Source organism: Pan troglodytes, chromosome 15 (genome assembly GCF_028858775.2).
Source record: "Pan troglodytes isolate AG18354 chromosome 15, NHGRI_mPanTro3-v2.0_pri, whole genome shotgun sequence".
Classification (NCBI taxonomy): domain Eukaryota; kingdom Metazoa; phylum Chordata; class Mammalia; order Primates; family Hominidae; genus Pan; species Pan troglodytes.
The window spans coordinates 68952370-68966193 of NC_072413.2; the positions used below are offsets into that span (position 1 = coordinate 68952370).

At 37.3% G+C, this 13824-nt stretch overlaps 1 protein-coding gene across 10 annotated transcripts in view; it reads left to right on the plus strand.

Annotated features, from left to right (window-relative positions):
• PCNX1 (pecanex 1) overlaps window positions 1–13824 on the plus strand; it is a 202490-nt gene that overhangs the window by 61569 nt on the left and 127097 nt on the right. For all 10 annotated transcript variants that reach the window (XM_016926278.4, XM_016926280.4, XM_016926282.4 and 7 more), the window contains exons 5-6: window positions 296–385; window positions 7863–9569. In XM_016926278.4, the coding sequence (XP_016781767.1) occupies window positions 296–385; window positions 7863–9569 (1797 nt within the window). The remainder of the gene's footprint in view (window positions 1–295; window positions 386–7862; window positions 9570–13824) is intronic.

Genomic DNA, 13824 nt, shown 5'->3' on the forward strand with positions numbered 1-13824 from the left:
TTGCATTCCTTTTTAAATTCCACTTGTTTTTAAAGAAATAGTTTTATTAGTTTACATTTTGAAGCTTTCCACATTGTTTGGTTTGTAGTTCTGTGAGAATAATTAAGTGCTCTGATAGTCCATGATACTTCCTGCTAGTTCAGTGCATCTTCCATTATTGTAACCTTTGATACACAAAAACTACTTTAGTTGATAGACATTAGTACTCCTTGATGTATTAATACTTCCTTGGTTATGCCACCCTACAGCCTTACTGCTAATATAAGGTCCTCACATGTTTCTCTTAACTTTGTAGGAGATACAGACACTGCTAAGACTTCTGATGATATCAGTTTAAGTCTGGGCCAAAGTTCTAGTCTTTGTAAGGAAGGAAGTGAAGAACAAGGTAAGAACATTATACTTTACCATGATGTCATATACTGTGGTGACCAGTTAATTTGTAGAATATGCTGCATACAATTTGGCAGAAGTTTATAACAATTTAATATGATATTTAAGGAAACATTAACATAAAATGTTATGGGGATAGTAGTAATACAGAGTTACACATGCTTTTAGCTTACTTGAACTCAGTTATACATGTTCTGCCAGATAAACATGGAGAGAGAAATTCTATGAGCATATGCCCCAGAGTGAATATGAGATGGGAGATAAGAATCTGCTATTCTTTTAGTTGGTCAGACCAACTAGCCCAGCTTAGGGATAACCTAGTATGTAAAACAGTTACTTTCCATTCAGTACGATCTCTAAATGCCAGCTGCTTCATCTCTTGCCAACTGCAAAAACAGCAATACATTTTGACATAGTGTCTTAGTCCATGTGCATTGCTATAAAGAAATACCTGAGATTGGGTGCCTTGTACTTGGGTGCTTTTTTGGAATTACAGTACCCTATCATTGTTTCTTTGCTTCTGTGGACTGCCCTATCTAACCCTATACCCCATTCCTAAAACTGAAAAGACCTTTACATGTACTGTGTGGGCCGGGCGCAGTGGCTCATGCCTGTAATCCCAGCACTTTGGGAGGCTGAGGTGGGTGGCGTTCGAGACCAGCCTGGGCAACATGGCGAAACCCTGTCTCTACTAAAAATACAAAAATTATCCAGGGTAATGGTACACGCCTGTAATCCTAGCTACTCAGGAGGTTGAGGCACGAGAATCGCTTGAACCTGGGAGGCGGAGGTTGTAGTGAGCCGAGATCGTGTGACTGCACTCCAGCCTGGGTGAAAGAGCGAGACTCTGTCACAAATAGAGAAACACACACACACACATACAGGTACATATGTATGTATGTATGTATGTACTGTGTGGTATGGAAACTTTTTTAAAACAATTAAAGGTGAATCAACTGGCTGTGGTGGCTGATGCCTGTAACCCCAGCATTTTGGGAGGCCAAGGCAGGAGGATCGCTTGAGTCCAGGAGTTTGAATCCAGCCTGGGTAACAGTGAGCTGCCTGTCTCTACAAAAAATAATAAAAAAAATTTACCCGGGCATGATGGTGTGTGCCTATAGTCTCAGCTACTTGGGAGGCTGAGGTGGGAGGATCGCTTGATCCCAGGAGGTTGAGGCAGCAATAAGTTGTGGTAGTGCCACCGCACTCCAGCCTGGGCAACAGAGGGAGACCCTTTCTCTCTCTCTCAGTCAATCAACCAATCAAATCAGTCAATATCAATTTCTTTGAGAATTATAATATCCTTTTCTATAATATGAGACCATCGCAGTGTCTCAACAACTAGATAATAATCTCAGAGGGGTTGGTGCCCTTGTGTTTAGGGATTATATATCTTATTTTATATCTGGAAAGTACCATATGCAAACAAGATTTTTATAGTCTGGCAGGTTGGGAGTTATATACACACAAATCTACCCTTGCAACTATACATTAACATAGACAGTGATGTCTAACATGCACTGGGTGCATACTATTGGCCAAGTTTGGGGTCAACATACTTTTCTCTAAAGGACCAAATAGCTTTGTAGGCCATGTGGTCTCTCTTGCTACTCAGCTACTCAACTCTGCCATTGTAGAGTGAAAGGAGTCATAAACGATACATAAATAGTGGGCATGGCTGTGCCATCCTAAAATTTGGTTTATAAAAACAAGTTTGAGGGCTGGATTTGGCTTCATGGGACTTAGTTTGTCAACCCCTGGTTTAAGTCCTCTTCTAAGCATTTTATATGCATTTACCAGTTAATCTTCACTATAAACGTTTGAAGTTGGCACTGTTATTATTCTCACTTTACAGATGAGCATGTTATTGCTTAGAGAGAAATTATAAGAAACTTGCTCAAAGTCCCACAGCTACAAAGTGACAGTCCTATAATTCAAATCTAGTTTTGAATTATGCTTTTTAAAATCTATGCTATACTACTTTATATAGTTTTAAAACTTGCTTTTATCATGCAACATTTTTCCATATGTTTAACATTTAACAAATATTGTCGAGTACTCTTGGCACTGTTTTAAGTACTGGAAATAAATCAGTGAACAAAAAGACAAAAAGTTCCACCCTCATGTGGCTTCTATACTATTAATATGGAATCATACTGGTAGCAATCAACATATACTGTAGTAAGTAGAGACAGAAGATAGGGATTGGTGGGGACTAGGGAAATTTTAATTTTAAATAGAGTAGTTGAGGGCAGGCTTCTCTGAGAGCAAAGACCTGAAGGAGGAGGAGTGAGCTCTCAGGATATCTGAGGGGAGGGGCCCCCTCCACGCAGAGAGAACAGCAAGGGCAAAGCCCTAAAGCAAGAGCATGCCTGTCAGGTTTGAGAAATATTGTGGCTGGCTCAGAGTAAGTGAAGGGCCAAACAGCATGGAGTTTTGCAAGCCATTTTAAAGGTGCTAATTTTAATTCTGAGTGAGATAAGGAACTGCTAAAGGGTTGTATTTCATTTCAGTGGAATCACTCCGGCTCCTATTTTGAGGAATATATTAAAAGGGGCAAAAGTTGAAGCAGGGACCTCACTCAGCAGATTATTGCAGCAATCCAGAACACAGATCAGAGTAGTGAGAAGTAGTCTGACTGTGTGTGTAGAAGATACTAAGAAGACAGGTTATGGATTTGGATATACTATGTGAGAGAAGTAGTGGTCATAGATGAAGGCTTTTGAGTTACGCATCAGGGAGGATGGGGGCCCGCCAACTGAAAGGGGAAAGACTGAGGAGGAGCAGATTCAGGAGGGGGAGAGCAAGGGGGGTAAGTTAGGGGGTTCAGTTCAGGGCCTATCAGGTGCTGTTAGACCTGTAAGCAGCAATGAGTAGATAAGAGAGGTCCAGATTTCAGGTAAGAGGTCTAGGTTGGGGGTTTTAGATTCAGGAGTTGTCAGTGGATAAATAAAAACAACAAAAATCAGTCATGTCAGTTAAGGGGTTGGGTATTATGAAGTTGGTGAAGTATCAGGGCAAGCATACTTGTTAGCTGCTTGGGGTTTATGTGGCCTTGACTTCTTGATCCAAATCCCTTTTCTTGGCTTTGGTTTGGCGCCACCTAGTGGCAAATGTTCATGCTGGCTTAAATATCGTTTGGTACTCTTACTCCTCTGGTTTGGATTTACAGGATGATAGCCTTTAGTTGGTTAACAGTTAGTTGATTAGTTGGCACTCATTTTGTCACATGATTCAGGATGACTGGGGGAAAACAGGATATTGGGTTATATCTTCAACTTTTTCACTTCTAAGATAATCTACAGTTTCCCTACCTCTCGCTCATACCTTCCCTATCCAAGATCAGAACTTCAGACCGTCCCCATGGGAATATGAGGGCTGGGTAGAAGGTAGAGGAACTAGTTACAGGTATTTCTGAATTTTAGTTTGTCATGGGGATAGAAAACTGGATGAGATTTACAAAGAGGGAGTATAGGTAGAAAAGTGAAAAGTTCTAGCTGGGTGCGGTGACTTACCCCTATAATCCCAGCACTTCGAGAGGCCAAGGTGGGAGGATCGCTGGAGGCCAGGAGTTCAATACCAGCCTGGGCAACATGGTGAAGCCCTGCCTCTAAGAAAAAATACAAAAAATTACCTGGGTGTGGTGCAGTGTACCTGTAGCTCAGCTACCCAAGAGGCTGAGGCAGGAGGATTGCTTGAGCCTAGGAGATCAAGACTGCAGTGAGCCATGATTGCAGCACTACACTCCAGCCTGAGTGACAGAGCAAGACTCTGTCTCAAAAAAAAAAAAAAAAAAAAAAGAAAAAATGAAAAGTTTTAAGATGTGAACCCTGAGCCTCTTTAGTTTAAGAAGTCCAGGAGACTGAGTAGGAACAACTAGTGAGATCAAAGGAAATCCAAGACTGTTATCCACCTGTGTTCAAGGAGAATGGATTGACTAGCTTTGTCAAGTGCTGCCGATAGGTCAGGTGACATGCAGACTGAGACTTGACCATTGGATTGAACAATTTAGGGGGTGTTGGTGACCTTGATAAGCACGGTCTTAGGGGAGTTGAATTGGAATACAAAGAGAATTGGAGGAGAAGAATCAGACAGTGAATACAGACAACTCTTTCAGTGAATTTTTGTAAAGGTGATAGCAAGCAGGAGAAGTAAAGATAAGGGAGGGATTTCGATTTTGTAAGATGTAAGAGATATAACAACATGTTTGTATAATTGATTATTATCCATAATCAATTGATAGGGATGATCAGAGAGAGAAAGAAGGTATGATTTTTGTTTATAAAAGTAACATATATGTTAACTTTAGAAAATATAGTTAAGTATGAAGAAAAAATTTAGACCTCTGCCACTGATAAACTTTTTTTTGCATATCATTTTTTCATATTTTTTTGCTTTGATATAATTCAGTGGTTTTTAGAATATTATGCATCCATCACCACTATCTAAATCCAGAACATTTTCATTACTCCAGTAAGAAACCTGCACCCATTACACTCCCCATTTCCCCTTCAAGCAGCCCCTGACAACCTCTAGTTTACTGTTTCTTTGAATTTACCTATTCTGGACATTTCATATAAACACAATTATATGTGTTTTTTTTTTTAATGTGTCTGGCTTCTTTCACTTACCTTATTCTGGCATGTATCAGGATGTTATTTCTTTTTATGGCTAACTGTGGTATATCACTTTTCGCATTTATAAAAATATACGCACATATACCATTAGCATTCATTTAAACTTACAGAACTGGAATTGTGGTTTTTTTTTTCTTTCTTTTTTTTTTTTTTTTTGAGGAGTCTCGCTCTGTTGCCCAGGATGGAGTGTGCAGTGGTGTATTTTTAGTAGAAATGGGGTTTCACCATGTTGGCCAGGCTGATCTCAAACTCCTGACCTCGTGATCCACCTGCCTCGGCCTCCGAAAGTGCTGGGATTACAGGCGTGAGCCACTGCACCCAGCCAGTGCCACCTTTTTCACTTAATTATTTTCTCATGTTATTACATAATCTTTGAAAATGTTTTTAGTGCCTGTATGAAATTATTAGTGGACCACATATTCAATCATTATTTATAGGACATTGTTATACTTTTTGTGCTTTAAGAACTTTTATAATAACGTGACATGAACAACTTTGTGCTAAAAACCTTGTACGCATATTTGACTCTATCCTTTAGCAACAATTTCTTACCTTCAAGGTAAGAATACCTTTTCAAGTTTCTTGGCCATATTGCCAGATTGCTTTAAGAAGGTTACACCAGTTGGTACCACCATGAGCAGTATGTCTTTCTTATTCTAAACGCCACTAATAACAATTATTTTTAAAAAAGTTTGATTTGATGAAAAATGTATCTTTTTGTGTTGATTTGAGCCTCTTAACTTTGATATAATCTTTTTCATATGGGTAACAGTAAGAAAAAATATATTTACCTGAAAATTTCCTGAAACCACCGAAATTCTTTCTGACAAAATTAAACCTTTTGTGGTGTATTTGTTTAGCAGTATCAAAAAAAGTGCATGTATTAAAGTAAGTTTGGCTGTGTCTTTTAAAATGAAATACTTACATTTCTGTTTTATTAATTTATCAGAAGGAAGTTGGTTTTGATCATTAGCATTAAAAAAAACTTCTGTTATCTTAGATTTAGTGATTTTCAACTACTTGCTCAGAGTCGATAAGTTTTCTGTAAAATTCATATCCTTGAAATGTGAATATCACACCAACCGATAATTGCTTATTAGAGATAAAGAGTTTTTAGAAATAACATTATAATTTAATACTACAAAACGTACAATGCTAGCTTTTAAATTTTGATATTTAGAAGATATAAGAACGCAATTACAGTAGCAGCTGTGTTGGGAAAATAATAAAGAACAGGGGTTTTACTTATCTTGAAAACTTTAAAATGTAAAATAAAGTGTAATTGGACATTTATACACTATAATTTTTATGGTACACTCCAGAGGCTATCCGTGAATTTTTAATTAATTAATCATAGCTAAATCTACATTTAGATTTTTAAAGACTACATAAACATTTTTAATAACTCATTCCTTTCTTTTAATCTTAGGGGGAAATGTCTGCTTTGGTCATAGAGATTCTACTGGGAAGACTCAGATTTACTATAGAATCTGTTATTTTACTTTGTCTATCCAGCTATGACAAGACAATAATTTTTCTTTTTATTGAACTAACAGCAGGTTCAGATGTCCTTGTCTGTCAAAACATATATTTAAAAATCAGCTATTTTGCAGTTTGGTTGTCAAGCTATATTCCAAGATAAATTACAATGTAGGTAGGTAGGTAGATACATTGATTTATATCTATATTTACATTTGTATATATAGTATGTATGATAAGTCACTAATCACTGGTCTGGATGGAGGGTTAAAGCAGTGGTCTTACAGATACAAGAAGGTAAGTATTTTTTTCATGAAGTATTTTTTAATTGCTATACCAATAATGAAAGATAAAATGCAGTATTTTGCTCTGTAATTATTGCTGTTTTTACCATTCTGAACAGCAAGAGGATGTCTTACATCATTATATCTTGTTTAGGCATTGGTCAGCCTATTTTTGTTTGTTTGTTTCTGATTACTCTAGGTTTTCTTGATTTGTGAAATAATCGTATTAGCTTTTTGAAAGGATTTTAATATTGTGTTAGTAAGGTAGAATAATGATAGCCACCTTTAATTGTGACGGCATTGTGTCAAGCAATATATGTCGTTAACTCAGTTATTCCTTGCCTGTGACTCAGTGAAGTTGATGTCCCATTTTACAGATGAGGAAACAGATTTACAGGGGGGTAACCCAAAGTTACCAGGTTAGTAAGTTGGAGATAGAGCTTGCATAGAAATCCAGGCCTATTTTAAGTATAGTCCTTTGTTGCTCTTTCTTTCTTTCTTTTTTTTTTTTTTTTTTTTTTGAGACAGAGTCCTGCTCTTTTGCCCAGGCTGGAGTGCAGTGGTGCGATCTCGGCTCACTGCATGCTCCGCCTCCTGGGTTCACACCATTCTCCTGCCTCAGCCTCCCGAGAAGCTGGGACTACAGGCGCTCGCCACCACGCCCGGCTAATGTTTTTGTATTTTTAGTAGAGACGGAGTTTCACAGTGTTAGCCAGGATGGTCTTGATCTCCTGACCTTGTGATCCACCCACCTTGGCCTCCCAAAGTGCTGGGATTACAAGCGTGAGCCACTGCGCCCGGCCCCTTTGTTTCCTCTTAATTTTATTGTTGATAGTCTATAGAACTCTTTCTGAGGCCAGTTGAAGAACTCAAAGATTTGGAAGTTCAGTTCATTTCATGAGTAGAATGCTTTCTTTGTGCAGCTGTGAAACAGAAATCAGCTCTTTGGAGAACTACTTGAGAAATTATTTATACTTGATTTACTGTATGCAGTGAATTCTTTCCATTGTTAAACAGTAGGAAAGCAGATCATACATTTATTTTAACATTTCAAAATATGTGTTTGAAACAGATTTGGCAGCTGATCGGAAGCTCTTTCGTCTTGTCTCCAATGACTCCTTCATCTCTATTCAGCCTTCCTTATCCTCTTGTGGACAGGACTTGCCAAGGGACTTCAGTGACAAAGTGAACCTGCCAAATCATAACCACCACCACCATGTTGATCAGTCTCTGTCCAGCGCCTGTGACACAGAAGTAGCTTCTCTTGTACCTTTACACTCACACTCTTATAGAAAAGACCACCGGCCGCGAGGTGTACCACGGACTTCTAGCTCTGCTGTGGCTTTTCCAGACACTTCACTGAATGATTTTCCCCTTTATCAGCAAAGACGTGGATTAGATCCAGTTAGTGAGTTAGAATCTTCCAAGCCTCTTTCTGGATCCAAAGAATCCTTGGTGGAAAATTCTGGTTTATCTGGGGAATTTCAGCTTGCTGGTGACTTGAAAATCAATACTTCTCAGCCACCCACAAAAAGTGGGAAGAGCAAACCTTTGAAAGCAGACAAAAGCATGGACAGCTTGAGGAGCCTGAGCACACGGAGTAGTGGGTCAACAGAAAGCTACTGCAGTGGAACGGACCGGGACACTAACAGTACTGTCAGCAGCTATAAAAGCGAGCAGACCAGCTCAACTCACGTAGAGAGCATCCTGTCAGAGCATGAGGAGTCTCCTAAAGCAGGAACAAAAAGTGGGAGGAAGAAAGAGTGCTGTGCAGGCCCAGAGGAGAAGAATAGCTGTGCCAGTGACAAAAGGACTAGCAGTGAAAAGATTGCTATGGAAGCGAGTACCAACAGTGGGGTTCACGAGGCCAAGGACCCCACCCCCTCTGATGAGATGCACAACCAGAGAGGTCTCAGCACCTTTGCATCTGAAGAAGCCAATAAAAATCCCCATGCAAACGAATTTACTTCCCAAGGGGACAGACCACCTGGGAACACTGCAGAAAACAAAGAAGAGAAGAGTGATAAGTCAGCTGTTGCTGTGGATTCCAAAGTGCGTAAAGATGTTGGTGGAAAGCAAAAGGAAGGGGATGTTCGACCTAAATCTTCTAGCGTAATCCATCGGACAGCTTCTGCCCACAAGTCAGGCAGGAGACGCACAGGAAAAAAACGGGCTAGCAGTTTTGATTCAAGCCGGCATAGGGACTATGTTTGCTTTCGAGGTGTTTCTGGTACCAAGCCACACAGTGCTATATTTTGTCATGACGAAGACTCTAGTGATCAAAGTGACTTGAGTAGAGCATCAAGTGTTCAGTCTGCTCACCAGTTCAGCAGTGATAGCTCTTCTAGCACCGCTTCTCATTCCTGTCAGTCTCCTGAGGGCAGATACAGTGCTCTAAGGACCAAACACACTCATAAAGAAAGGGGCACAGACTCTGAACACACGCACAAAGCTCATTTGGTGCCTGAAGGAACCAGCAAAAAGCGTGCAACACGACGGACTTCTAGCACAAATAGTGCCAAGACTCGTGCCCGAGTGTTGAGCCTGGACAGTGGCACAGTAGCATGTTTGAATGACTCAAACAGGTTAATGGCACCTGAAAGTATAAAGCCCTTAACCACTTCAAAATCAGATCTTGAGGCCAAAGAGGGAGAGGTGCTAGATGAGCTATCTTTATTAGGACGGGCTTCCCAGTTAGAGACAGTCACTCGATCTAGGAATAGCTTGCCAAACCAGGTTGCATTTCCTGAAGGGGAAGAGCAAGATGCAGTCAGTGGAGGTAAGTAAACTGTAAGAAGAGATTTCTCTAAGACTCACTGCTTTTTCGTACTATTAATTAGAGTAGTACTTACTAAAATATGCTTCTGTTAATATTCCCCCTTCCACTGTGTTATTAAAATAAGCTTTCTTGAATGAAGAAGTAGGTGGTTATCTTAGAAAAGGTTTTGGTATGAACACCAAGAACATATTTTTTGGTTGCAATACTTGAATACATCAATTTGTTCTTGATGGTGTCAAGAACACCAGTTTCTAAGCCAGTTGCCACCTGTTAATGTTTTGCTGGGAATAACAAAAATTAGCCCCCTTCCTTTTTATAGCAATAGCAACAATAAAATATATAATTATTTAAGGGCACCAAACCAGTTTTAATCAACTCTTATACAGTATATGACACTGAACTTTCAAAATTAGATCACTCAGCCTATTATATAAGAGTTTTACAAATATTACTTTAGATCTGATTATGTACATTGAGAATTGTGGCTCTTTTTTTAAGTCTGTATCTTTGGTTTTATTTCTTGCTTACTCAAGTTTTAGGCGTTACGAAAATACTATTTTTTTCTATAATTTCACACATTATTCTTAAAGTTTATTAAATTCAGATTTGTAGTGTATATTGACATTTGGTATCCATTAATTGATGTAAGATGCCCCCATAATAACAGTGATGGTGTTCTGGTTAAAGTAATAGCTTATTTATTTCAGGTTTTTGGAGAATTGTGCAAATTTGGATAGGTGATTTTATATTCTGTCAGTGTGTGTTGGCCTCTTTATTTCAGAGTTATTTCTTGCTGTGTTCTTCTGCCCAAGATAGTTTGTTTATTTGGTTCTGGTTTTTATGGAATCTGCTTCTTGAATAGAATCAGAAAAATCAGGTCTTTTGTTGTTAGTACCTTAGCATTTTTAGCCTCTACCCCTATTCCCTTTATTTATGCTTGTATCATTAGTTTTAAAGTTATAGTCTGTTTGATACAGTAATGTTCAGTCATTTATTAAAAGTTAAGCTGGATTTTGTTTGTACAAACATTATGAAACATATGAATATATGCTTTTTCTCAAAGATGTTAATTTCACCCGAAGTATTTTAAAAGTCCATATTGTGGTAAACATTTTCTTAGATTTTTTTGGGGGTCAAGTTTCTAGCCAGATTAATTTCTAATGGGAACGTAAAGAAATTGTCTAGTACCTAAAGAAGAATATAGTTTATCAAACCTAAATATTGAGAACTAATTATATCTGAAGTGGTTATAACCATTTGGTGACAGTAGAGTAATTAAATTCCCTCGAGGCTTTGACCTGGATATAGTTCTCTCTTTTTTTTTTTTTTGTAAACAACCTGAAATGCTTGTAGTGATTTCTCACACAAATCATACCAGATATGTTCACAGTATGCAAGAAACCATTGGATTTTAAAATATAGCTTAATTTTTAAAGTTATCAAAATGAATTTTAAGTCAACATGCTATGATAGAAAAATATTGCTGTTCTGAATATTGTGGAAATGTAAATACTGAAAAAATATGTACAAAAATATGTAGTAAATTCATGCCTTTATATTTAAAATGTCATTTCCTTTTCATGGGGACTGTGAGGTGTTCTGTTTTTTAGGAAAAGTTACCTGAAAGGTGTTATTTGCTTCTCAGTGCTGTTCTTTAAGCTATATTAGCCCTTGTCTTTCCAGGCTCTAGCTTTTGTTTTCTTTTGTTTGTACTGCTTTTTTTTTTTTTATTTAAATAACTCAATTAAATGTTAATAAGAGATAATGAAATAAAAATATCTGCTTTGGTGGAAGAAATGTAATAGTCTGTGGGCTGTTTAAAAACATTTTTTTGCCTAGGGCAGGCATTGCACAGGCTTTTTAAATTTGAGCTTCATTGGGTTTAGAATACAAATAAGAGCAAAACTAAAGCACTTAAATGTGTTGGGGGTTTTTTAATTGGTTTTTATCATAACTAAATATAGGGGTTTTGTTGGGAGTTTACTTGGGCTTTTTGAAAGGTTGGAGGTGGTAGAAGGGGATTTGTTTTGGTTCTTATTATTTAAAAATTACAGAGACTCTCATACTGTTTAAAGATACTTGTTTATGTTAACATTATCTGTTACAGTCCTGTCTGACAATTTAGAAGAAATGTTTCTGGGCTATCCTTCCTTACATACTGTACTACTGAAACCTGTCAACCATCATGTTACTGCTTGGCCATTCATATACCTATGCATAAACCATAGGTAGATTTTATCCTAAAGAATATGAAGGTGTCGATAAGTTCTCCAACGATTTCTTTTCATTTTATTTTAAGGTAGGTGGTGGTGGTAGTGTAGAGAGATGGAATTTAGGAAATAGACTTTAAAGTACTAAAATAAAGTATGCTAAAATAGGAGGTAATCTAGTTTAGTGACATGGAGTCAGATACCTTTGTTAGTATGTGGGCTCCACTGTTGTGACTCTAGGAAAGCTACTTACAAACCTCAGCTTCCTCATCTTAAAATGAGATGATTATAGTATCTATCTCATAGGGTTGTTGTGAGGACTAAGGAGTTAAGTTCCTGGCACACAGTAAATGCTTACTAGTGCTGCTGTGACTGTTCAAGGCCAGTTAGTTATGCTGCACAGTGTAGCCTGTCGTTTAACCTTACTAATTCAGTGGTATAAAATTAAAGTAGAAGAAAGTGATTAAATGTAGAAATAAACTAGAGATAGTCTAAGTGTGCCATTGTGAAACTCAATAGTAAAAATAAAAAATTCTGATTCCCTAGTTTCTTACATAATGCCAATAGGAAAAACATTTTTATTAACATCAATTTAGTGACATGGACCTTATTTTGGCAGTAATATGTCATATAACATCTTTTTTAGTCACGTAACAAGTGATTGTTTTCATACGCCCTGTCGTCATTAGTCAAGTTCTTTGGTTAAAACTGAATTTCATCAATAATGGTTTGTGATTACTGAGACAGGAAATATGTTTTAAGTTCAAACTAAGTCATTTTCTGTTGATCTCTTGTTTTGTACTTAATTTTTCTTTTTAAATTATAAGGCATATCTTTATGACTAATATTTTAAGAAATGAAAACTACATAGAAGCTATATGGTAGAAAAATGTCCTGTGTTTTCTAGCCTGTATTACTTTTAAGGAAGTCGTTTTCTTTTGGACCGTTTAAACTTATTTCCTGTGTGATTCAATACTGTTGTTATAGCATATTTTCTGTGTCACTTAATGGATTACAAAGAATAGCCCGAGTGGAGAGGTTTGTGTTTACTTACTATTCTTTGTGCTTTTTTTCTGAATTGTTTAACTTCTATTTCTCTGTGAAATTTATTTTAAATATAATGTTTGAGTCACTATTCTGTAAGCATGAAATAGGATCCTAATATAATACTGTGTTGGGAACCAAAAATAATCTTCAAAGAAACAGTTATTTAAAGAAAAGTCAGATCTTTTCAATAAAAATTTATGAGGGTTTGTGCTATACACATAAATTGAAGGTGTGTTATTTTGTACCCAGATATCATTGAGCATTAGACAGAAGATAAAGACCAGTAAACAGACAATAAAATGCAAATTGTAGCTTTTGTACTTTACTAAACAGAAGGACTCTCAAGTCTAATAAACTTAATTTTCTGATTTCCCAGTCCACATGGGAAGTTAGAAGCAGTAAATTAGTAGAAGGGATGGGTACTTATAGAAGCTGAAGTAATGACAGCAGAAGAAATACACAGCTAACCCTAAAAGAGAAGCTGTAATAACTGTACAAGCCAAAGCAGGAAACCCAGCGGTGTGTGGTCATTAAATGCAGGGACAGACTATCGTTTTAATAGTGTTCAAAGACATCATAATAGCATAACTTAATACTGTATTAAAGTATAATGCTATACTCATTGTATATGTGGCTGACCTTGATTTCATTAAGGAAAGATGTTCTTTACTGTGAAAAAAGCTTAGACATATATAAAACTGCACAGAAGAATGCTTATTAAATACAGCAAAATAGGTTTGGCAAAATTATCTTCCTTTACAACAATATCAAGAAAAGAGGTGTGTATTGGTGAAGCAAATAAATGTTTGTATATAGAATTCCCAAAACCAGCCCATGCCTGATTTTTTCAAGTAGGAACAAACATTACAGTGTTTTTCTTTCTCTCAGCAGTGAAGTTCTGGGAATCCAACGGTTACATTTTCATACCACCTCTAATTACTGTCTTAATATTCTGGCAGGCCATTAAATCTGTGCCTCAATTTCCTCAACTGAAAACA